Source organism: Pelodiscus sinensis, chromosome 14 (assembly GCF_049634645.1).
Source record: "Pelodiscus sinensis isolate JC-2024 chromosome 14, ASM4963464v1, whole genome shotgun sequence".
Classification (NCBI taxonomy): Eukaryota; Metazoa; Chordata; order Testudines; family Trionychidae; genus Pelodiscus; species Pelodiscus sinensis.
Window position 1 is genome coordinate 13,827,138 of NC_134724.1, and position 23,911 is coordinate 13,851,048.

A 23,911-nucleotide genomic window follows, 5' to 3' on the forward strand; every position below is an offset into this window, starting at 1 on the left:
ACCCAGTACGGCCATTGTAAGCTCAGGGCTCAGGGTCGGGGGTCTCAGTGGACCACCTTGATTTTCATGCACACCTGCTCCTGGGTGGTCAGGCTGGCAGCTCTTCTGCCCTAGACGGCCGCTTTCCTGTACCTAGTGCGGAGGTCATAGACGAGGTTCACGATGTCCGCACTAGACCTGGCGGGTGCCCGCCTCTTGCAGTCCCAGGCAAGCTCCCGGGAGCCGCCAGCCTGGTCCCGGGAAGAGGGGGAGGGCTGGAGGGCATCGGGTGGCTGGCTCGAGCCGTGCCAGGTGCAGGGTCTGCTAGCTGGGTGCTGGCAGGCTTGCACCTGGCACGGGCACCATAGCCAGCCCGTACCCCTTTAAGGGGTCTGGGGCCGGGAGGGGTGCAATAGAGTTTCCCTGGTGTTGGCCAGAGTGGCCACCAGGGAAAGCTGGGGAGGGCTAGCCTCCCACTAGTTCGAATTAAGGGGCTACACACCCCTTAATTCGAACTAGTAAGTTCGAACTAGGCTGAGTCCTCGTAGAATGAGGTTTACCTAGTTCGAACTAAGCGCTCCGCTAGTGTAGCACCTATCAAAGTTAATTCGAACTAACGTCCGTTAGTTCGAATTAACTTTGTAGTGTAGACATACCCTAAGAGGCTTGAACTTTCAAATGTACTGAGCTCCCAGCAGCCTCCATGGATTCCCAGGAATCAGGGATAAGAAAGATGGTTAAAAGCCATCCTTCCCTTGCCCTCACCCCTTATCTCTGCTACATTTATGTCTATTTATGCTGTTTAATATTTGCCCTTCCTTCCATATGGATGGAAAAACTAGCCTTGCCTGTTTCAGGGCACGTTTATATTCCAGATAAGAGGGAACATTACCTGTCTTTTAATGTGCATTTAAAACAGCATAACTTGGAGGAGTGTGTCTGGTCCCTGAACAGCAGCTTTGAACTGGGCTTTTCTTGCAGTGGCCATTTCTTCCTTTGTTTTCATTAAAGAAATTACACTTGAGGGATGGGGTTAAGATGTAGAGAAGGACAGGTATTACCTTATTTTCAGTGATGAGTTGGAAGTTAAAGTTTAACTCTCCTGAGTTACATTATTGTCTAACAGCGTTACTAGTTAGTGCATCAGAATGCTGCCTGTACTTCCTGCTGAATAATGCAGAAAGCCATGCACTGTTGAGTCATGACAAGTCTCGCATCAGATCCTGGAGTGAAGCAGCGAGTTGTCTGGTTGTTCTATGGGTATGCTGACTACATTGAGCAAAATGTCCATTGCAGATGAGTATTATATGCATGTCTGAAGATTTGTCACAGCATTTCTTCTTACCAGCAAACATAGAACAGTCATGACAAAGCTAGTAAAATTTAGTCACTGCTCCATTATGTTTTATATATTAAAAAAACCCAAATCTTTCAAATGAATTGCCCCTGTACTGCAACCCCATTTTGGACCAGGTGAGGGGAGGAAGATCGTGGAGGTGGGGGAAGCATGGGAGAGCAAGCTCACCCTAAACTCTCCCCGAGCAGCAGTGGCCCCTGTGTCCTATGGGTCTGAGCCCAGCTCCTCGCTGTGGGTGTTACAGTTTGGCATATAGAGCCGCTCAGTTTGGCCCTGCCACTCTTCTCTCATGACCCACCTAGAACCTTCCCAGATGGAAGTCAAACACAGAAGTTGAAGTATCTGTGACTTTTTCAGTCACATGACAAACCTGCAGCCCTTAACTCTAGGTCTGCAGTTTCATGAGATGACAGTGTAAGGCTATGTTTATACTGCTGCACTGTTTCAGGATTCTGGAGGTGTCCCAAAATAGCACTTCCATGTCTTTTGAGCACTCCCATTATTTTGAAATATAATAGGCTCGCTATTCTGACGTCCCTGTAAACGTCCTTCCACAAGGAGTAAGGGACATTTTGGAATAGCGATTATTTCACATTAAGTGCTGTGTGGACAGCACCAGATTATGAAAGAAGCTATTTCAAAATTGACTCGAAATAAGCTGCACAATTTGCATAGCTCAAATTGTGCAGCTTATTTCAAGCTGCGGGTGCAGTGTAGATGTAGCCTAACTGTCCAGATGAATTGTGACAACAGGCTAGTGTCTGCCCAAACTCATGCATTCATTCATGCAGCATTTCATCATCTGCCTTAAAAATTGGAGAGGCTTACGTAAAACTAGTTGTTGTGTTATTCACTGAGGATATAACCTTGAGTCTCACTCTCTCTGCAAGACGCACACAAAAGGACTTCTCACAATTATGTGACAAGAGTCTGTCTCTGTTCTGGTTCTGGTCCCGGTCCCTAGTAGATAAAATAAAGCCCTTCTTAAACTGGACTTTCTCTAAGGTAACACTTGAGAGTAATCCACTTTATCAGTGAGATAATCATAATTTAAACAGTCAATCATTCCATTTCTGAGTGGCCCCAGATAGCTGGGCAGTAGCAAGCACCAATCTAGAGCCCTGCAAATCTGCGGATGTCTCCTTTACGTCCATGGATATCCGAATCTGTGGATGTGAATATCTGTGGCTCATTTTTGTGGCTACAGATGTGGATACAAAATTTTGTATCTATATAGGGCTCTACACCAGTCCTTTCACTGCCTTCTGACTCTTATTACATCAGTTTAAGCTCCTTACGTGCATTTTCAAAATCCATCTCAATTTCACCCTCACATCTCTTCTGATAATCCTGTCTCCTAGTTGCTTCTCTTGTCTCCTTTTAATCACCCTCAGCTTCATTTTCTTTCATGTGTCCCCCTATTCTTAGAACATCCTAACACTCCAAAGACACACTCAGCCTTCTCTTTCAATTGCAGTCCTTTCATGAGACCTTCCAACGTGGTTTGCCATCTTCTGCATATGTGGTTTCCCTGTGTATTGTGTTTGCCTCCATGAAAATGATTTTCAGCTCCTCAGGGCACAGCCTGCATGTTCCAGGTGTTCGTTAAATGCCTTGACACATATCACACTCCATAAATAATGAAAACAGGGCACACCAAATCTGCTGTTGATGGGACTCTGGGAGTGTTAGTGCTACCACCTTGAAGCCAGCGTATGTACTCCAGCTCTTCCACTTCCACCCCTTTCTGAATCACTGTGATTCCTGTGCAAAAACTTCCAGGATCACAGTAGCAACGTAGCCTCTGATTCAGCAGCAATGCAGTGGGGTGGAAGGAGGAATAGGAAAGAATCCAAGTGTTTCACTCCCCTTTAGGCAAAGGTCTTGACACAATGGGATGGAGATGAAACCAGTAGAGTTCTGCAGACATTAATTTAGCAACTTTTAGAATTCATTATGGAATTGAGTCCTATCAAATTTATGATAGAGACAGAGCTTGCTTAAAATGTATAGGATCACTGGAAGATTTACCTGGTCTTGCTCACATCATTAACTCAATTAATTTTTGTTTTTCCTCACATGAATCATTGTTCCAGGGTGGGACTGGGGATGAGGGATTCTGTATGGAGGTTGCCCTGGGGAGAGAGGACTACCCCAGCCTCTCACCACAGCATTTTGGGGCCAGGTGAGAAGCACCTTTCCATGGTTGGCGCAGCTCCAGCGGGCACAGCTGGAAGAGGGGTGCATGTCCCCAGCTAGGACAGGTTCAGGTTCATCTACCCCCTGCATTTCCCAGCCAGATTGAGGAATGGAGCAAATTGTGCACTGTCCCCTTGCACTCTGATGAAGGGGAGCAGCCAACAGTGTTTCCTTCTCTAAAGGACCCCTGGGGGCTAGGAGTCTCAGGGCTCAGATAGTCTTGGAGGGGAGTACCCCAGCCATCCCCTTTCACCTGCCTGGTGATTCTGCCTCTTTTCTGTATGGTTTTATGTGTCCCCTTACTCATGGGGTGGGGGAATTGAACAGTCAAATCCTCACCTTGCTTGAAGTTATGATAAGAGAAAGCTATACAACAGATTTGGTCATTCTAGAGCTTACTGTTTAGGAGGAGTTCTTGAACAGACAGACAGACTTGCTTGCTTGCTCACAAACTCTCTCGCAAATATATAGTAGATTAAAAACAACACCTGTAGGAAGGTTCTCATTTAATACTAATTCTTATAAAGCCATAGAGGCTGCTTGAATGCATTGAAATTTATGGTTTTTCCCATGGATGTCAGTGCAAGCATTCAGTTAAAGAGCTATACCTTCGCCCTCCTTTAACTTTTCCCCCTCTTTGAGGGTGATGATGTTGTGGTAATTCCGTGCAGTTGAACTGCTTGGAGTTTTCCCTTCCTGTGGGTTTTTGGTTTGATTTGTATTTCACATAAAAATGAACCTAGTATCATTTTATTTTTATCTCCATAGAGATACACACACGTATGAGCAGAGTTTAAACTCTAAATCATACGTCATGTACCTTCTGTGCATACATACGTGATGAGAGTCATCAGTCTAGTTCTGTTAAGACATTGCCATATCGTCATCACCAGGGCTTATCAGATCATTGGTGTAGGAATGTGGAGTCCCAAATTGTGCAACATGTGTGCAGTTTATTTTAATCAATAAATTGCCCCTGAAAAGGAGATAAAATTATTCCACACTGCCTTTGGATTCGCAAAGTTCTCAGCACAGCTGGGATGAGGTATGTGTCAAGTTCCTCCTGCCCCTCCCCTCATTGTTTCTTGAAAGAAAGGAACTCCTTCCTTTTCCACCCTCTCATGCCCCTCTGTTGGCCCTGCAATCCCTTTTAGTGCCTGTTCTGATTTATTTTCTGGGCGAGGTATCCGTCCATTGGCGAATCTGGATCTTCCCTGTGAAATTTCCATCAGAATGTCGCTGAGTCTGTTTGTTTTTCCGTCTGGAATGTGGACATGCTCTGTTAAACTGCCAGCTGGATTGTCTGGGCTGCTGGCTCACAATCAGTTATAGCTTCTCTCTTTTTTTTTTTTCCTTTTCCTTTTCTTCCCTCCTTTCCCTTACAAAGTTGTAGAAAAGAGTTTCACATTTTCCAGGTTACTGAAAGGGGAGAAGGAGTGGGGAACAGCCACACCTAGTATAATAAGTACTTTTCCTCTTCTCTGTGGTTTGGAAACTCTTCTCTGGAATATTGGTGTTTCCAGTCCTACTTTCTTTCTCAAGTGTAATTAAGTACCACTAGTGGAAAGCTGTTTTCTAGGGAAGCATTCATTGCATCTGAGTGCTTTCAGAAGAGGTGGGTTTTTTTCCCCATTCTCTTTGAACTTTCCACTATTCTTCTTTTGCCCGGAAACTATCAAGATCTCTTCATCCGCAGTAGCCAAGAGACACAGATGGAAATAGGTGGAACCATGCTGTTCCTGTATGCAATGGCTCCATGCTGGTGCCAGGAGTGGATTGTTGGATTTTTGATGCACTCTTCCAACCACCACCCAAGGCCAAACATGCCAGTACCACAATGTAGTCATCCCTCAGTGACTCAGTAGATTCTACAGTGCAGCCAGCCTTCATTTTGATGTCATGTCTCCTGTCACATACTCACTGAATGTACTCCCCTAAGGCTAGGACTACACTAGAGCCTTTTTTCGGAAAAAGCTACGTAAATTGCGCTCCACAATGTGCATAGCTTTTTCCGATTGCTTTTCTAGGATGGGGCCAAATAGCTGAAAAGCCTCCTATTTCGGAGGAGCCATTATTCCTTGTAGAACGAGGTATACAGGGCTCCCCGAAAGAGCATGTTTGCTCTTCTGCAAAAAAAAAAAAAAAAAGCAGAAGAGCAAACGCGTTCTCTGGACACGGCAGAGTTTTTCCGGGATACCTCCGGTAAACCCCGCAGACTAGACGTACCCTAACTCAGCTAAGAATAGAGTTGAATTTTGACTTAAGACAGTGTGAGGATGGGCTCATAGGAGGCCTTTGTAGGGCAGCCTACTTGGAAGTAGTTTCCCCTGAGAGTGGGCTCATTCCTTATTCCTTGAGCTGAGTTTTGACCCAGCTATAACTAGTATAATATTGTTTACATTACTGTAGCACGTAGGCCACCTGCTTACGGTTCAAGACCCCATTGTGCTAGGTGCTGGTCTATGGCCCAAGAGCCTTACAGTTGAAGTAGAGCATCAGGCAGGCCTAAGAGAGAAAAAGGTGGCTTATGGTGACTCTCCACACCCCAAAGCTACCTCAGCTACACAGAGTGTAAGTATGACGCAGCTGAGGGTTGAGCAGACTAGATGTAATTTAAAAGTGAATAAACATTTAATTCAAGCAGATACCGTCAAAGTGCTTATCTGCCCAAGTTAGGCCAGGATGAAGATAATTTATTAAAAAATTATTTTGATGGCAAGTTGGTTTTTTGTAAAAATGAAAATGTTCATAAAGTGCCTGCTTTCCTCAATTATTTTCAGTTTTTTTCCATTAAAAAAATCAAATAAAATAACAGGGTTTTTGACTAAACATTTTTGGATTGCCAAAGGCTGAAGATATTTGATTTTTTCAGATTTGCAGTATTTCTGTGAAAATGTTGACATTTTTCAACAAAAACTAATTTTTGTCAGTTTTGAAAAAATGTATGTGGGGAGGCGGTCCCTTTCCAACTAGCTGTATGTATTCTAGGGCTACGTCTACACTGGCCCCAAATTCCGGAAAAGGCATGCAAAGCAGGTAAGTCAGAATAGGGAAATCCGCGGGGGATTTAAATATCCCCCGCGGATTTAAATAAACATGTCCGCCGCTTTTTTTCCGGCTTGGGGAAAAGCCGGAAAAAAGCGTCTAGACTGGCGCGATCCTCCGGAATAAAGCCCTTTTCCGGAGGATCTCTTATTCCTACCTGAAAGTAGGAAAAAAGTGGCGGACATGTTTATTTAAATCCGCAGGGGATATTTAAATCCCCTGCGGATTTCCCTATTCTGACTTACCTGCTTTGCATGCCTTTTCCGGAATTTGGGGCCAGTGTAGACGTAGCCTAGCTGTTCGTGCTGTCTCTGCTCAATCCCAGGATAATGAAAGGTAGGGGCAATTTATGAGCACAGGAAACATGCATTAGATTAAAATGAATTTATTTTTAATTTATAAAATGTCTCTGTCAAAGTTCCAGGTGCACAAAATTTTAAAAATACATGAATTCTAAATAACTTAATTTCCTAAGAGAATCGACCTTTCTCCAAAACCAAGCAGAATTCTCTCATCCTGGAAGAGGGCGTGGGAAACTCATCCTCAGATTGTCCTGCTAAGAACTAAAGACATCCTAACCTTGGCTTTAAAGGATTAAATTGAATTGACTTTCTCTGATACTGAGAGAGAGGAGCACACATTTCAATTACATGTGCTTTAGCCTACTGAATATGGGCCAAATTTTGCTCTTATTTAAGTCAGTGGCAAGCCCCTTATTGAGTTCAGTGGGGTCAGAATTGGTCTCTGTGCACTATATATGTACTGGCAGCTCAGACTACAGATACAGATGTATATTTTACATGGCATGTCTGTTTTACACAGATTGTACACTTGATGCCTTTTAAATAATATCTGTAGAGAAGCTGGTAGGGTAATTCCCAGTTTGGAGATATATACATACGCACACATGCAGTAGGTCTGCTTGAGCTAGTGTGCTAAAAATAACAATGTGGCCACACAGTCATGAGCAGTGGCTTGGGCTAGGCACTTGAGTATGTACCCAGGAGTTCGGATGGGATTGTACTAGCCCAAGCTGCTGCCTGTGATGTTGCAGCCACACAGCTAATTTTAGTGCATTAGCTCAGACAGACCTGGTGTGAGTGTCTGCCTGCACTAGAATTCACTTTCCCATCTACTATGTTGACATATCCAAAGAGGTCTTAAGAAGAAATTTTGAATTGTTGAATAAAATGTTAAAAATCTACTCTGATTTTCTGGGAGGGGCATCCAGATGTGACACAAACACTTGTGTGTAAAACGGGTTACACATGTGTAAATAAGTCAAAAGCAATTGGCTGACATGTCCAGTGCTGATGTGCACAATCAATTGCAGGTGCCATACTCTCTTTAATGCGGGTGTTGAATTTGTTTTTGTACATTGTTGTGCAGCACAAATGAAAATTGGATGCATGTAACTGCAAAAGAAAAGGCCAGGATGAAACTCATTTGGGTTTTCTATTTGGTTTTTCTAGAATGTGAAAATTTCCTGGAGGATGGACTGAGTGGAGACTGTGCCTCATCACAGAGTGTCCTGAAAGGAGAAACCGGAAGCGAGTCTGAATTCTTCTCCTTGCCTGGTGATGGGATGGATGACATCATCTTTGGAAAGGTAGAGCTATCTCAAGACCCCCATAGCAGTAAGATGACTTGATTCTAATGACCTACCCTGGCAAAATTCCCATCAATTTTGGGAGGAGTTCTGCCTGTGTAGTGACCAGTGATAGGTAATTGGAAATAGATGCAGAGATAAGAAGGATCAGGCCCCTTGTGTAGCTATGGTGATCAAGAGGGACATGTTTGGTATGGTTTTGCAAAATGTTGATTTCCAGCAGGGTTCAAGAGATCCTACAATCCCCTGTGCATTAAAGGGGATAATTTAATTTATAACTGTCTGCAGATAGATCAAATGCAAAGGGAAGAGCTGGAAAATACACTTTCTTTCCAGGCCTCTAATAAGGGTTTCATAGAGGCCGTGAAATCCAGTGTTACAAACATTGCATTTTCTCCTGCAAAGAGTCCTCCTCCAAAGCACTGAACTTTCCATTGACCAACTCTGCACTGCAGACTGTGGTTTGTTGGAGAGCCAGTGTGATTCCATCACTTCAATGTTGTTGTGTTAAAAGGCAGAAAACACACTCTGGATACTTAGGACCAGTTTTACAGTGCAGAGTGTAATGGTTACATGTAAATGACAGTAGTAGCTCTAGTTCTTGGATGTTTTTGAGTGACTCTGCTTCTGGCTTGTTATGGGGACCAAAAGTCTTGAGTCATCATTAGCCTGATGATGAGGGGAAGGGTGAAAACCAAGATACAAGAACAGACTCTTAAATATGAGTTAACTTGTTTCAGAATTTGCCTTGGGTCTACTATTTCCTAGACCAGGGCATCTTGGTATGTCTTGAGAGGCAGAAACCAACCACCCTCCTATACTTCTAGCTGACCACTTTATAATGTTAAGCTGCTTGTCATCACCTACTCTGATTGGTGAAAGAACAAGTATAGCAGGTGGCAGAAAGGGCACCTTGAGAAAAACTGGTGCTGCAGAATGAGAAGGCTCACTAGAGTGCTTTGGAGAGCCCGCACTGAAACCTTGGCACTAGCTATTTGTATCTGCTGGAGCTTAGAATCCTGCACAAGTTATTTATCATTTGTAGCCATCCAGGCGTACCTGCTGTGCAGGCATGCATTTTGTGTTTTGAGCAACTGGAAGTTGGGGTGATTTTCATGCAAACTTTCAGAGAAATGCATTTAACAAACTAAATTTATCTGGTTAAATCAGATCAGATGACAGCGGACATTTTCCAGCAGGATGGGAAAGACCTCAGCCTAAGTGATCTCATGTGCTATAAATATCCTGGAAAGTCACCCTTAATGAATCTGGCAGGGCACGAAGCTCACCAGCCTCGCCCTTTCCCATCTTGCTCGCTAAAAGATGGAGGGAGCTTACCTTTGAGAATACACAGCTTTCCTCCTGGCAGAGCAGTGAATTGTCTTCCATTATCTTATTCGGGGAGTTGTATGAGCTGAAGAGCTCAGCTTTGCTCATTATTTGAGTCTGCTCCTAGTAAAGGTGTTTGTGGAGGTGGTGGAGGGGAGTTATATTATTTAATGGCAACATATTTTACATTTTTGCCACATAGGGTGTGCTTCCCAAAATATAGTGCATAAAAATGTATGCTTACAGAACATAGTAGTCTAAAATGCCAGCAGTGTCACAAGGAAAAGAAACATCAAGCTGCAGGAGTGAGGGAAGTGTGCATATGGGGTGCATGGTTCTTTGATGGCTCCCTTACAGTGACAGGGCAAGTACTGAGGAAATTTCAATTGCAGAATGTTAAGCCAAATCAGTGTTCTTGAGTGTTTCCCATTATGCAGTGGATTGCATCTACAGATGGGTAAAACTGAAAACTTTTAGCAACTTATTTAAATCTGAAATGATTAGCTGGCCTCTGCCTTACAAGGACTTTTGTCTCCCCGTTACTAACCTTCCAAATCTATAGAATCCTGCAAATCTGAGAATATCTGCTTTATATCTGCAGGTATCTGCATCCATATATGTGGATGGCAATATCTGCAGCTCATTTTTGCAGCTGTGGATGCGTCTGCGGATACAACTTCACATCTAGAACCCTGCAAATTTGCAGATATCTGCTTTATATCCATGAGTGTCCGGCTCCATGGATGTCAGTCCGGATACCCACAGCTCATTTTTGTTGATATAGATGCGAATATAAATTTTGTATCTGTACAGGGCTCTACAAATCTAATCAGAAGGGTTCCCTTTTCCCTCTCTCTCTTCTACCTGTATGTCTGGCACCTCTTTACTACAGTTGTGACTCCATCCACTGTATGTTTATAAAGTCCCGACGCTTTCATCAATACCATTCAGCTTTCAGTAGCTTTTTCTTGTTTTCGTTTTCCTTTTTTTTTTTCTGGGGTCCCAATTAGAGAGGGGTGAATTTGGTTTTCAGAGGAAAGTGTTTTTGAACATTCAGTTGAACGAGTACTGAATGCAATCAGATAGTATCTGTGGTCCTGTTTGCTCACTTTTCAGAAAGATTAGCATAACCATGTTCTGTCTATCAGTAAGTTTTCAAAATGCAAAGTGCTGTGAACAGACACACATTTCAGAGAAATGATGGTGAAAATGTGTGAAAATGATGGTGAAAATGTATATCTTACACACTATTGCTGTTTGAATGGCCGTCTTGAAAGTGTTTATTGGTAGGGTCATCCCCAGGAGTGTGAGATGTCTGGGACAACCTGCCACCATCCTTAACCCCCTCCTCCAATGCTGAGAGCCAGCAAAGCAGAGGGGAGTGGGAGTGGGGCTGGTACCATTGCTGATGGGCCCCATGACTCCCAGGCCCCACGTCCCCCTGAAGCAGGGGCGGAGAAGAGTGGGGCCAGTGGCACTACTGCCAGCCCCTGCTCCGCCCAGATCCCCCTGAAACACAAGGCCCAGGGCAACCGCCCTGAATTGTCCTATGGACAGAATGGGTTCTGTTCATGGGTTTGGGAGTAGTCCAGCTCTGGAGCACAGCCAGGATCATGAAACTTTAAGCGACCAAAGACACAGCATAAATGGAGAACTATTCATAGTATATGCAGAGTGGTAGTCACAGCAAATAGCTTATGAATGACCCGTAATGTTCATGCAATCCATTCATCAAATGATTCTGAATTACAGACATGTTTATAAAAATTAGAATCTGCCCATTGTGCTGCTGCTTACCAGATTTGTTCATGAATTGCAATGCTTTAAATGTATTAATATATAATAAGCAACTCTCTCAATCCTAGTCGCATATGTCGATGAGTTCCAGTTTAGGAAATTGAAGACTAATTTGTGCAGGAGAGAGACACTATCAAAATACAGACAAATTGGAGTAGAAATTCTGTTAGATGTGCATACCTGTCCTTTTGTGTCAGTGTCGATGTTGCTAAATAAAAGACAGGACTATGCAGCACTGTAAAGACTAACAAGATGGTTTATTAGGTGATGAGCTTTCGTGGGCCAGACCCACTTCCTCACATCAATATGTGGAAGAAAATTGGCACGACCATATATACCAAAGTGATACAATCAAAAAAAAAAAAAAAGGGAACGTATATAAAATTGACTAATCAGATTTAAGAGCAGAGAAGAGGTGAGGGGGGAAGGTTAATGTCTGTGAAGTAATGATATTAGGGGTGATAATTGGGGAAGCTATCTTTGTAATGGGTGAGATAATTAGCATCTTTGTTAAGACCCATACGTACAGTGTCAAATTTAAGCATGAATGTATTGGGAGTGAAAAATAGTGGAAAGTGGACAGACAAAAATAAATACCAAGTTAACTTCAAAAGTAGCAAAAAGGAGAGAGAAATCCTAATGAACAAGCACTTATACTAGCCTGTCTTTTGGGGGGAGATGGTAAGGTAGTTCTGTGCGTAGGAGTTGGTGCAGGCTTCCCTTTATCCAGGTAAACGTTGCTTTAATTGAATTATGGTGGCTTGGGGCAGTGGGGAGACAAATACATTGATACTTCAGAAGAAAAAAAGTTTGGTCTACTTCTGTGCACAACAGCAACAACAAAAAAACACATGGGGGTTCTCAAAACCTTGAGCATTTTGATTTTGCCGATTCCTGATGATTATTGCTCCAAAGTTCCAGTTTCTCCTTTGGATGGAGATACACTGGAACTGTTCGCTGCAGCAGCTGTTTGCTGCATGAAACATCCACTCCTTGTAGCAAGAGTTACTGTACTAATACTCAGTGAAGTGAACGATGGCACTGTCTGTCTGTAAATCCAATATTCGTTGTTTAATATAGTTAAGAAACTGTAGGCAGAGCATGCCCACAACTCTGAACATCAGAAATTCTTGTAGCCTCCACAAGGTTGTTAACATTTCCCCTATTTTAAGCCTTGCTTCTCTGCGGGGGCTCTAGAGCTGTAGTCTTCTGAGCTGTAAATCTGTGCAAGATGCCTCAGCCTGTACCTGACTATAGGTGTATATACATATGTTCTCATTACTATGTGCTTTGCCTGTCTCCCATATTGTCCTGACTGGCCCACGCAGCGTTGAGGACCACGTGCCAGAGAAACAAGAGCTCCTCCGTTAGAGGCCCTATCTTCAAAGCGTGACGCTTTCCTTCAGATTATTAGCAGTTGCTGGCAACCAAGAGTCATTTACACAATGAGTCCTAAGACTCCAGCAAAATGTCAGGCTTGATTCCAGTATTTATTCCCAGAGCCTTGTCATCCTTCTTCTCTAAAGAGCTGTCTGTGCAGCAGGCCGATATTGCAACATTCTCTTCTGTGAATGATTAATGCAGTCTAAGGTCATTTCCTGTCATCTGTGTAACTCTGTCTTCCTGGGGCAGAACTAGTATTGCTTGCTCATCTTCACTTTTAAGCTGCTATTGACACTCAGAGTTGTCATGCAGCTTGTGAATCTGCTCTTCCAGATATTATTAGGTAAATTACCCTGTGAACCAGAGGTCATACCTGAGATTGTGTTCAGTTGAGCAGCGGATAGAGAGTTGGTGATATGTAGAAATGTACAGTTGTTTTCATGGGTAGACAGTTTGGCCTTCACTTCCCAATATGCTAATACAATTTAGGATTCTCCCAAAGACTTCTTCATGGGTGATGGCCCCCTCACACTTGTATTTTTTACTTTCATCTATGAGCTTGCTCTTTTCCCCAGAAGCTTCTATGCTGTCCTGAACACCAGCATAAAAGAAACAAAGGAAACTGTTTCTAATTTTAATGTTAAAATCCTCCCACTTTTTGGCACATAGTAAGACTTTGTGAGATTGTGTAGTTTTAAAATACCCATCACCTTGATTAATCTGCCTTCCTTAAAGTTCCCAGAAGTTAGGGTTATTTTGAAGGTTGTGTGGGTGTGTGTTTGTTTTTAACTGAATTAGCTAACGCCTGGGGGAGACAAGGTTATACCTATTTTAGTAATCACCACCAACTCTGGATCATCTGCAGGGTTAAAATTGAAAACCTAAATTCATTAGCTGGAAGAAATAGTAAGCAGCTGTGGTCTGTGGACCTGCTACATAACGAAGTTTATAAGTTCCATTAACACAGATTTTTAAAATCTATTATAATGGTAAATTGCTATACTTAAAAATAATTCTGAATAGCGGTGGTGATGAACAGCTTATGACTATCAGGCCTTGTGACATTGAGAGATTCCAGTCTGGTGTTATGGGTTTTGAGTTCTGAATTGCATCATTATCTGGGGAATTTACATGCAACCAATAAGTGAGGCTAAAAGACAATATTTTGTTAATGGGGTGGAGGGACATTTTCTGTATTTTAAGTTTGAAATCGTATATTGGTTTTTCAACATCTACAGATACACTCTCCTAGGCTGTACCATTTTAGTTTTTAAGCACTCAGTTATCATTTTTATTCTTAATGCCATTTTTAATGGTTTTCTAATTAGCTGTGCAAATTAGAGAGAGCACACATGATGGGTCTAACTGTAGCTTGAAATATGCAATGCTTTCTGAGAGATTTAATATCTTATTTACTTAACTTTTTACATCTCTATTATAATATTTGATTGAAAAACACAGGTGCCAACCTATACTGTCTCTGTGAATCGGAGATGCCTTTTTACATTGATTAGGAATCCTGAAATAAAAACTAGTGTGTATAATTCAGTGCTTGAATAATTCTGTAATTGCAGATCAGTATGTGCAGACTAGAGCTCTTGAGCAACCTCATGCTAACAAACCGGAACTTCCATGGTAGAAAGGGAATACTGGCTAAGAATGCAGATTTTATTCTTCCATCTTTCACATAATGACACACCCTAGAAATTATGAAAAATACCTTCATAGTGTCTGTGGTAGGGTCCAGGGACCCTGGTCACTTTTGAACAAGCAAGGAGTTAACTTCTGTAGATCGCACATGGAATTACAGACTGGGTTTAGGAAGGAAGGTCCAATCAAGCTTTCACACTTTAAGAACAGCTAGTTAAAGGAAAGGAAGGTGCTTGAGAAGCCAGGAACCAACAGTTTATTGTCTGTATTGTTCTTAGTTTATGTAAAACTGCGTGTGTGTCTGTGTGTTATGTAAAACTCAAAATTTCAAGAATAAGTTTGAGCAGTAAACCTTTCTGGCTGGCAGATTATTTCTTCATTACTGAAGCAACAGCCCATTCCAACAGCAAAATTGTTGCTGTTACAAATTTAAATAAAGAGGTTAATTTTTAGGTAGTCGAAAGCTGTAAAACCAAATTACTGAATAAAAAGGTGACCCAGCTATTGTTGTTTAGTTCCTCTGCTAATTTTCATTGAAGCTGAAAAGTTGCTTTGTTTTTTCCTTTAAAGCTTACTTTTGTGTGCTGTGTATGGATATTAAAGACATAATTTTTTTTATCAGAATAGGGGTTTTTTCACAGCACCGTCACTCAAAAGCTCCCTTCCTCAAAGTGCTGTGTTATGCTTTGAATGTCATTTGCCGCCATTTCAGTGGCACTGCATGTGTATACATTGTAAAGAATCGTGGGATGTACAGGAAACCCTCGCCATTTGCAGTTGATGCATTTCTGGCACTACCATGAAAGGCACAATTCACAAATACACGGAGCTGCCGCTCCTGGCTCTTGCATTGAGCTCTCCGTGACTCCGGACCTCAGCGTGGCTGCCAGGAGGTGCAGGGCACGCATCACTGCTCCTGGCAACTGCAATGAGTTTCCCACTGCTCTCGGCAGCCATGGGGAACTCCGTATGGGTGCTGTAAGTTATGATGAGTTCCTCCCAGCTCCCACTGCCCGCCCTCCATCCAGGCCAGGACAAGAGACCCCTGGGAATAGTGTTATTTGCACTGAACCCATCTAGAAAGGAATTGGACTCACATCTGACCTACTAATGGCTTAGATAGCTTACCGTTTATTTCACATTTAATTATTATTATTAATAATAATGCTTAGTTGTACAATAATTTTCATTTATAAATTTCAAAATATTTTACAAAAGAGGGTCAGTATCATTATCACCATTTTACAGATGGAGAAACTGAGGCTCAGAGCAATGTCTTGTTCAAAACTACCCATTGGCAGAGCTGGGAGTAGAATCTAGATTTCTGAGTTCCAGTTTGGTGGTGGTATACTCTAGGCCCCACTATGTCCCTATTGGCTTTGCCTAAGAATGTTAAAATGAAGTTATTTTACTAATCGAGTAGTCGATAGAATTTTTATGGACTACTCAATAGGGGAAGGCAGACAGTTCAGTCCAGGCTCGCACTGGGACCAAACCCCGCTGCAGCGTTGCAATTTAAAAGGTGATAGGAGCTGGGCAGCCTACCCACCTGGCTCCTACTGCGTTTTAAATTGCAGAGCCATAGCGGCGTTTGGTCCCAACCCGACGTGAGCCAGGACTGAGCCGGACTGCCCAGCCAGCAGCAGCCCCTGTCCACAGGAGGGTCCCATTAAGTAGTCGACTAACTACTCGCCTACATCCTTAGTCTTGACCCTTAAAATGGTTTGTCTCCCAGGAAGGGAGTGTCTTTTTAAAAAATAAGAGATCAGTGTTGTTTAGGGGAACTTTTCCTGAAGAACAAGAGGAATATTAGAGGAGGGGTAGTCAATAATTTCTGATGGGGGGCCACTCCAAGATTTTGGAATGTGGTCAAGGACTGCACTCTTTCAGATATTAATGGAGGAGGTGCAGGGTCTGGGATGGAGGTTGAGTGCAGAAGGAAGCTTGGGGTAAGGGATTGTAGTGCAGGAGGGCTTGTGGGGTCTGGAAGGGAATTATGAATCTGGGAGGAGTTATGAGTTCAGGAGGTTGTGATAAGGTTGCCAGATTGTCTCCCAAAAAATACTGAACACACGGGCTAAACATTTGTCAAGCCAAACCCACCCCCCCCATACACACACCGAACGCACATCCTGTGTGGCTACTACCAAGAGAACAAAGGGGGAGGCAGCAGAGCCTGCTCTGCAAAGCAGCCGCCTGCTACCCAAAGCAGAGGGAGTAAGACCCCGAGGCAACAAAATGGCGGGGGGGGGGACCATGGGTAGGAAGGTAACTCCACCATAGCCAGGTCTTCGGGTGTCCCAGTGGAAAGAAGCAGAAATTCCACCCCAGTCAGTTTTGGCTGAGAGCCCATCGGAAGGCACCTAAATGCAACTACAAAGCACCTGCGGGCTTCTCTCCTGGACTACAGCGCCATCACGCGCTTGAAAAGCACTCAGGAGCAGGGACAGGGCTTCTCTTCCTCCCCAGGGCATCACTCCTCCTCAGACGCAATCAGCTGAGGGCTCCCAGTGCCGATTGCACCCCACCTCTCAGCCTCTTCCCCCATCCCCGCTCAGCTTCTGCACACAACCAGAGGCTCCCAGCGCCAATTGTGGCCACGCTCCCTGTCCCTGCCAGGCTTCTGTCCGACGCCCAGCCGGAAAAACAGAAAATACCAGACGTTGCACGTGTCCGGTATTTTCTGAATTTTTTTTTACCAGACAGAGGGCGCAAAAACTGGACTGTCTGGTAGAATACTGGACACCTGGCAACCCTAGGCTGTGGAATCATGTGCATCAGTGAATAAGAGCCTGAGCAGAATGAGGAGTGGTGCTTTGTGTGTTGCCTGTTCTCCAAACAGAGGACAGTGCATGAAGCCTCTTTCTCCCCCAGAGCCTAGCAGCCGCTTTTCTCAGTGGTGGCCTGGGGCAGGGCAAGCAGGGAGGCTGTCTGAGCCTTTCTGCTGCATTTGCAGGCCAGATCTGGTGGCTTGGTGGGCCCGACCCGACCCGCCAGCCCTATTTTGCCCAGGCCTGTGTCAGAGTTATAATTGTACACTGCAGACTCAAACAGCTTGCACCTGTTTTTTTTTACTAAACCAATCCAAGAGATTAAGGCAAAACCATAAATTAGCCAAATGTATTTCACATTTTTAATTACACTTTGATTCTATCCAGCTGTAATTTAAGAAACAAGCAAGCGCACAGATGAGAGAAGTAAGTCTGATTTTTTGTTTAAAGTAGGGATGTTTTGTTTTAATACATTGTTTCCATTTGGAAAATAAAAATCCTTTTGCTTATTGTGGAGGTAGGTATAAAACACATTAATTTGGGCACTTTGCATCCAGGATTAATGTCATCTAACTGCATCTTTTGGGGTCAGCCAGAATGCAGTCTTCCTTCCCATCAGGGACACTGCCCTAATTATGACAATAGCTTCCTGGGACCCAGGAAAGAGACTATTTCCTTCTCTGCTAAAGTATTGTTCTCATTATGACTACTAAGTAATTTGTCTGGATTTAGGCAGTTCAGTAAACTATCATCATGACATGCAAGTGCCAAGCTATTGTGACGGGTCTCCTGCCTTGATGGTCTCATCTGATATACTCCCTCAGTTATGAATTGCACAAATTGGGTTTCAAAATAAACAAAGAATGCGTTTATTAAATGGAGTAGATTTTAAGAGATAGGAGATATCAAAAAGAACAAAGCAGATTACTGAGCCACCAAAACAAAATATGCAGACTAAGCTTAATGCACTCAAGAAACAAGTTACAATATAATGTCGTATACTTAAATACGATTTACATAAAGCAGGTATCTTTTGTTTTCCAAACTTCACAGTCTTGCTGTTTCTTTTTCTAATGGCCCATCAAGGCTGATGGGCTGTTGTCTGGTAGTCATCCAAATATTCACCCAATTGTCATTGTTACACAATCCATATTTCTCTTTAAAATTATGAAGTTTTTTTTAAACCTGTGACTGTTTTCAGATGCCTCATGTTACCTTTCTAATTGAAATATCAGCTTTTAGCTAATATTTTTGTTCTAGTATAAACACAGAACAGACACATGCAGATGCTTGAATGGTCTAATTTGCTGATTTTTAAATATATTACTCTGGGTGGGTCCTTCTGAATATTATTATTGTAAATGATGCAATGCAGGGTTCTTCAGGAGTATAATACATTGTAACTTCCCACATTGGCCTTCAAGGGCAGACATCATTTCAGTCTGAAAGTGATATCAACATGCTTGTGTTTTCTATATTAGCCACCGAGAACAGGATAATCATAGACTTGCTTTAGTATATATTGTCAGTATGTAGGCAATGACAGAATAGAACTAGCTTGGGTTCTCCCACTTACTGCTTTTGGAACAAACTAACCCTAAGATTACAGTATGAATAAAGACCCATTCCGCAAGGAAGCCAATTCTGTGGAACAGTACTTTTCCGTTATAGTTGGAGTTAGCACGTGCTGAAAATCCTGGCATTCCATTTTTGATAAATGGAAGGTGTTTGGGGGAGGGGTGTCATCCTTGTGTGTGTGTTATACTACTGAATAATGTTCTAGTTGTGCCATAAGATGGAGTGGAACAGTATGTTAGCCGTTCAGCCGTAATGACTAGAAGCTACAAATCTGGTTCAGATCCCACAAAGAAGACTGAGTTTGCTGTCTGAAGTCGTATGACGTAGCAATCATCTGTGCCAATCGTTAAAACTACAGAAATATTTGGTAGTCTTACAAACCTTTGCCTGGTAAAAGGCTTAAGGGCTAGAATTGAAGGAGAAACTGCATAGATTAAGGTACATTGACAGATTTGCGAGAAGGACATTAATAGAATAGCAGGAAGTGCTGGAGTGTCAGGGTTGCATTGCATTGGCAGAAGTGAATGGGAAGTCTAACTTTTATGGCAGAAGGATGAATTATAGGGTAGGATGATACATGGGAGCAAAGTTTTAGAGTGCAGCTGACACAACAAAGAAGGAACAGACCTAGCTTTTATGATGACTGGCTCTGGCCAGAGCTATCAGTTGAGAATTGTCTTAGCTATGGTTGATGTTTTTACTTTTGCTGTTACAGCCTGAAGAGGAACAGTCTACTTGTGATATCACCAGTTCCAGCTCATCGGCAGATGATACCATGTCCTTGGAGAGGAATTCTTCCCTTGGAAGTGACATATCCCTTCCACAGGCTCTAAACTTCAACAGGCCTAAGGAGAGGCATACTCTGGATGGAAGTTGCATTAACATGGCAGCTGGAGGGGGACAGGAGAGTGAACTTGGTGGTTCATGTGAGATGGAAGAAGAGATGGACAGTATTACAGAAGTGCCTCCCCACTCCTCTGTCTTAAGAAACTCCATGCGACCACTGTCACCCTTCCGACGGCACAGCTGGGGGCCAGGAAAGAATGCTGCCAACGAGGCAGAAATGAATCACAGAAGGTGAGTGAAGGGCTGCCTAAGGCTGTTTGCAAACATACACACAGGCATATGAATGTGGGCTTTGCAGTTTGCATCTGAAGAATCTAACTGTTGGGGTGGTTAAGCATTGGAATAAATTGCCTAGGGAGGTTGTGGAATCTCCATCCTTGGGGATATGTAAGAGCAGGTTAGACAGACATCTATCAGGGATGCTTTAGATGGTGGTTGGTCCTGCTACAAGGGCTTGGGACTGCACTTGATGACCTTTCATGATCCATTCTAGTTCTGATATTCTATGAGTCTATAAATGTGCAAAAATAAAGAAAAGTGAGGTCCTGCTTAATTTATTTCATGAGCTCTGGGGAGAGAGAGAACCATCTACCACAACTTCCCAGCCTAAAAAACCCAAGCATACTAATATCCTTGGTTTTAATTAAATTAAATTAAATTAGGTTGAATTAAAAGTACTTTTTGTCTACAATATATTTTAGCTTTCCAGAGGATTTAGGTCCTGATCTAAAGCCCATTGAAGTGACTGGAAATACCTTGGACCTGTCCTTCATGTGTATTATCCCCACCTGTTTGTATGTACAGGATTTTGTTAAAGGAAAAGTTATCTGCGTTGTTAAATCTAGGTGACCACAGAATAAACACGGCCAATATTAATCAGTAGGGTACTCGCATTAAGGTATTGTATGGGCTGTAAGACTATAGTAGAAAAGTAGAGGCCTTCAGTTTTGGGACTGAGGTGGATGGGCTCCAATTTGACTCCTGATAGAACTGCAGAGTTGAATTAAGTGGACTACCCCTAAACATGCTATGCCTCGGGTGTTCTCCAGTTTACCCTTCTGCTCTCCCTCCTTCAGAAAAGACTATTGAAAGCCATAAAGACAATGCTTGCTGTGTGTGTCTTTGTATCTACTACTGTGAAAAAGAAATAATGTTCTTTTCCAGAACCACTCTTCCCTTGATCTCTGGTTATAGAAAAATTCCACCCATAAAGTAATTGATTACGTGTAAGCCCTCCACATTCTGAGTAACTATCAAGTTCTCTGACTTCCTGTACCTACCATGTTCTTAACTTGCATTAGTCTTTCTTCATTTGTACTGCACAAAAGTTACTCTAATTTGTTGTAGTCATTCAAGATCTTGGTCCTGTTGAAGCCAAGTGAGTTTGGTCATTGACTTAAATAGGACCAACATTGCTTTAGAAGCAAGGTGGTCAAAGTTTATTCTGTAAGTTACATATATTGCATAACAGCAGTCTCATTTGTAATATGAATGTGTGGCTTGTTGTAGACTGCAAGTCCACCAGGAGTTCAAAGTGGAAATCATCTAGTTGATTGCTGGGAGTTGTTTTCATGGGTCACAGCCCTATATTAACAAGTAACATTGCCACAGTCAAGTGTGCATTGTATTAAAATCAATCCTTCTCCTTTGGTTCCTGCTAAGTTGCCAAGGGGCAAAGTTTGGTTTAGAGAGATTAGTTACCATTTAATGTTTAGGCATACATCTTCTTGATATTGCTAGAGGTTATTTGAAGAGAAATTATAGACCCTTAATTTACAGATTTGATCTAAACTTGAGAAACAATTCAGTACTCTGAAAGTCACAAGCATTGTTTCTTTTGTTACATGACTTCATCAACCCTTTCTGGACTTTTCACAATCCCAGGATGACACAAATAAATAAAATAACACAAATACTTTAAAACAGAAAGAGAGGGAACTTCGGAGATAAAAGATGGTTTATGACAGACTGAGTATAAAGCTCAAATTCATTTAGAAAATATATATATTTTTATGTACTGAACTTATTAAGTAAGGATTTATAAGGGTAATAAACTGCATAGTTGACAGTTACAGCTAATGCTAGGCAGATGGAATTAAAAACTTCTGAATCAGAGGTTGAATGAATATGTTTGATATAGGAAAATATTCTTACTGTAAATCATTGATAATTCTTTTTTAAGTAAAGAAACAGAGGAATTATTTTCACATGTTCATGTACACAGCCACCAGTAGACAAGGTGGATGGATGTCTGGCTGAGATGTGACTTGCAAAGGAAAAGCCAGTTGGGATTTTGCACCCTTTTGCTTAGTTATAATGTATGAAAGCCTGGAAATTTGTGCATTATACAATCTAAATCTCTGGTTGGTTGGGTTGGTTTTTGCTAATAACTGTTTAATTAGAATACTTTTGCTGGGATTTAACTCCTCCAGCCTTCAGTTAATGGCTGAGGGCCTGATCCAATTCCATTCATATCAAAGGTCGCTTTTCCATTGACTAAAATGGAAGCAGGATCAGATCTGAGAGAGCTGTCCACATGAGACTCCCCCAATCCTCCATGCATCCTCTAGCAAAAGCAGGGAATTGCCTCTATATTTCTGTGGTAAAAAGAAAAAAAATTGAGGATAATCTTTATTAAAAGAAGAAGAAAAAACAAAATATCTTTCTAAATATGGGTTTTAAAACATTTTTTAATTAATAAATCTCATGAGTATTTACAAGACTCCAATGAAGCATTTTCATCTTTGGTAATTCTTAGTTTTTACTGAGCTTCATATATCTCATATGAGGCAGATTGCAGCTCACACAGACAGAGCCAGCTAACTTACCTGCTTTGCTCATGTACGGGTATTGGAGCACTCCAAGATTCACAGCAGACTGTACAAGCCCACTTGGAACCCAGGGCAATTACTCAGGTGTCTTCAGGGGAGCGAACAGCCATACTGGGCCCCTGAGCAAGGTAGGGGCATTCCTGAACTCCCGGAAAGGCCATGCCCAGCCCTTAGAATTGCCCGGAGCACGCCACACAGCACTCAGCCAGCAATTTAAAGGTCCCAGAGCTGTGTGTGCCACTGCTGCCACAGTAGCAGTGGTCAGAGCCCTGCGCCCTTTAGAATTGCCAGACCTTGGGACAGTTACCCACTTTGCCCCACCCAACACCCCAACTGCTGGCCTCAATGTCTAGCCCACTCTGAAATCATGCTACTGCAGCATTGCTGTTTTAGTAGCCAAGCTAGCTGGCTAATAGCTGCCTTAGCTATGTCTCTATGAGCTGCAATCACACACCATGTTTGCAGTATTGACGTATCTTCCAATTGCCACTAATTGCTGTGGTTTAATGCCCTTTTGAAGGAAAGAAAAATTAGATTTTTCACTAATGGTCCTAGAGATTTTGTCTACAATTCCAAATAGAGCTGTTGCTGGTGAGGATTGCTAACAATGCCTGCTGTTGAACTAGTTTGTCCTTGTCTACATATACAGCTGACCCTTGATTGGCATCAGCTTAGATGCAACCATTGTCAGTGACCATTATACTTTGTTTTGTAAATAAAGCTTTACTGTGAAATAGAGGAAGAAAGATAATGTCATGGGAGATGCATTGCTCCCTTGAATACTGTAATTTCTATACTCCCCTTTTCATTCATTCCTTCTGCTGTTTGGGTTTTCGGGGAGGGTGGAAAAGGAGGAAATGGGTGTTTTCTCTTTAGTTGTCATTTGTTCATTTTGTTCCATTCTCATCTCTGATCACTTTCCATGATTCATTTTCAGTTCAATGCGAGTTCTGGGGGATGGTATAAGGAAGCCTCCCATTCATAGGAGAAGGTACAGAGCCAACTAACTTGACTAACCATTTTGCATTTGAATGTCTACTAACTTCATACTCTTATGTATGTTAGTCCAGTTTTGATTCAGTACTTCTCAGAACATTTGTGTCTTCCATGCACACACAGAGCCAGTTTAATTGCTCTCATCCCTAGCCTGACACAGCCCAGTGTTTACAATCTTCAGTCAACCTTCTGTGCACATTTCAAAGCCATTCTTCCTAAGTCTTATAGTTGATAGGGTAGTTTGAAGGATATTGGATATTGCAGATTGGAAACATCCAACAAAATAACATATTTGGAACTGGGCTTTAACTGCAAATGGACAAGTAATTGTTTATTTGTTTGTTAGCCTTTATTATTGTTTAAACTATATCAAAATCCCTAGGGGGTGTGTTTTTTTTTTAAAGGATAGGCTGGTAGAAACATATTTGAGAATAGTAGGATACATGATACACCTGCAACTGCTGATTTGCTTTAATTTTAACTTTTTGGGTTTAACTCTGCCTCTTAAAAGCTAGAAAATAAACTAGGTTTCCAAACCAGT

The 23,911-nt window shown here is 42.3% G+C and overlaps 1 protein-coding gene across 12 annotated transcripts in view; it reads left to right on the plus strand.

Moving 5' to 3' along the window:
• AKAP13 (A-kinase anchoring protein 13) overlaps positions 1–23,911 on the plus strand; it is a 374,025-nt gene that overhangs the window by 264,697 nt on the left and 85,417 nt on the right. For 10 of the 12 annotated variants that reach the window (XM_075897023.1, XM_075897024.1, XM_075897028.1 and 7 more), the window contains 3 exons: positions 8,053–8,189; positions 19,413–19,774; positions 23,312–23,365. In XM_075897023.1, the coding sequence (XP_075753138.1) occupies positions 8,053–8,189; positions 19,413–19,774; positions 23,312–23,365 (553 nt within the window). The remainder of the gene's footprint in view (positions 1–8,052; positions 8,190–19,412; positions 19,775–23,311; positions 23,366–23,911) is intronic. The other 2 variants (XM_075897027.1, XM_075897033.1) reach the window with 1 other exon arrangement.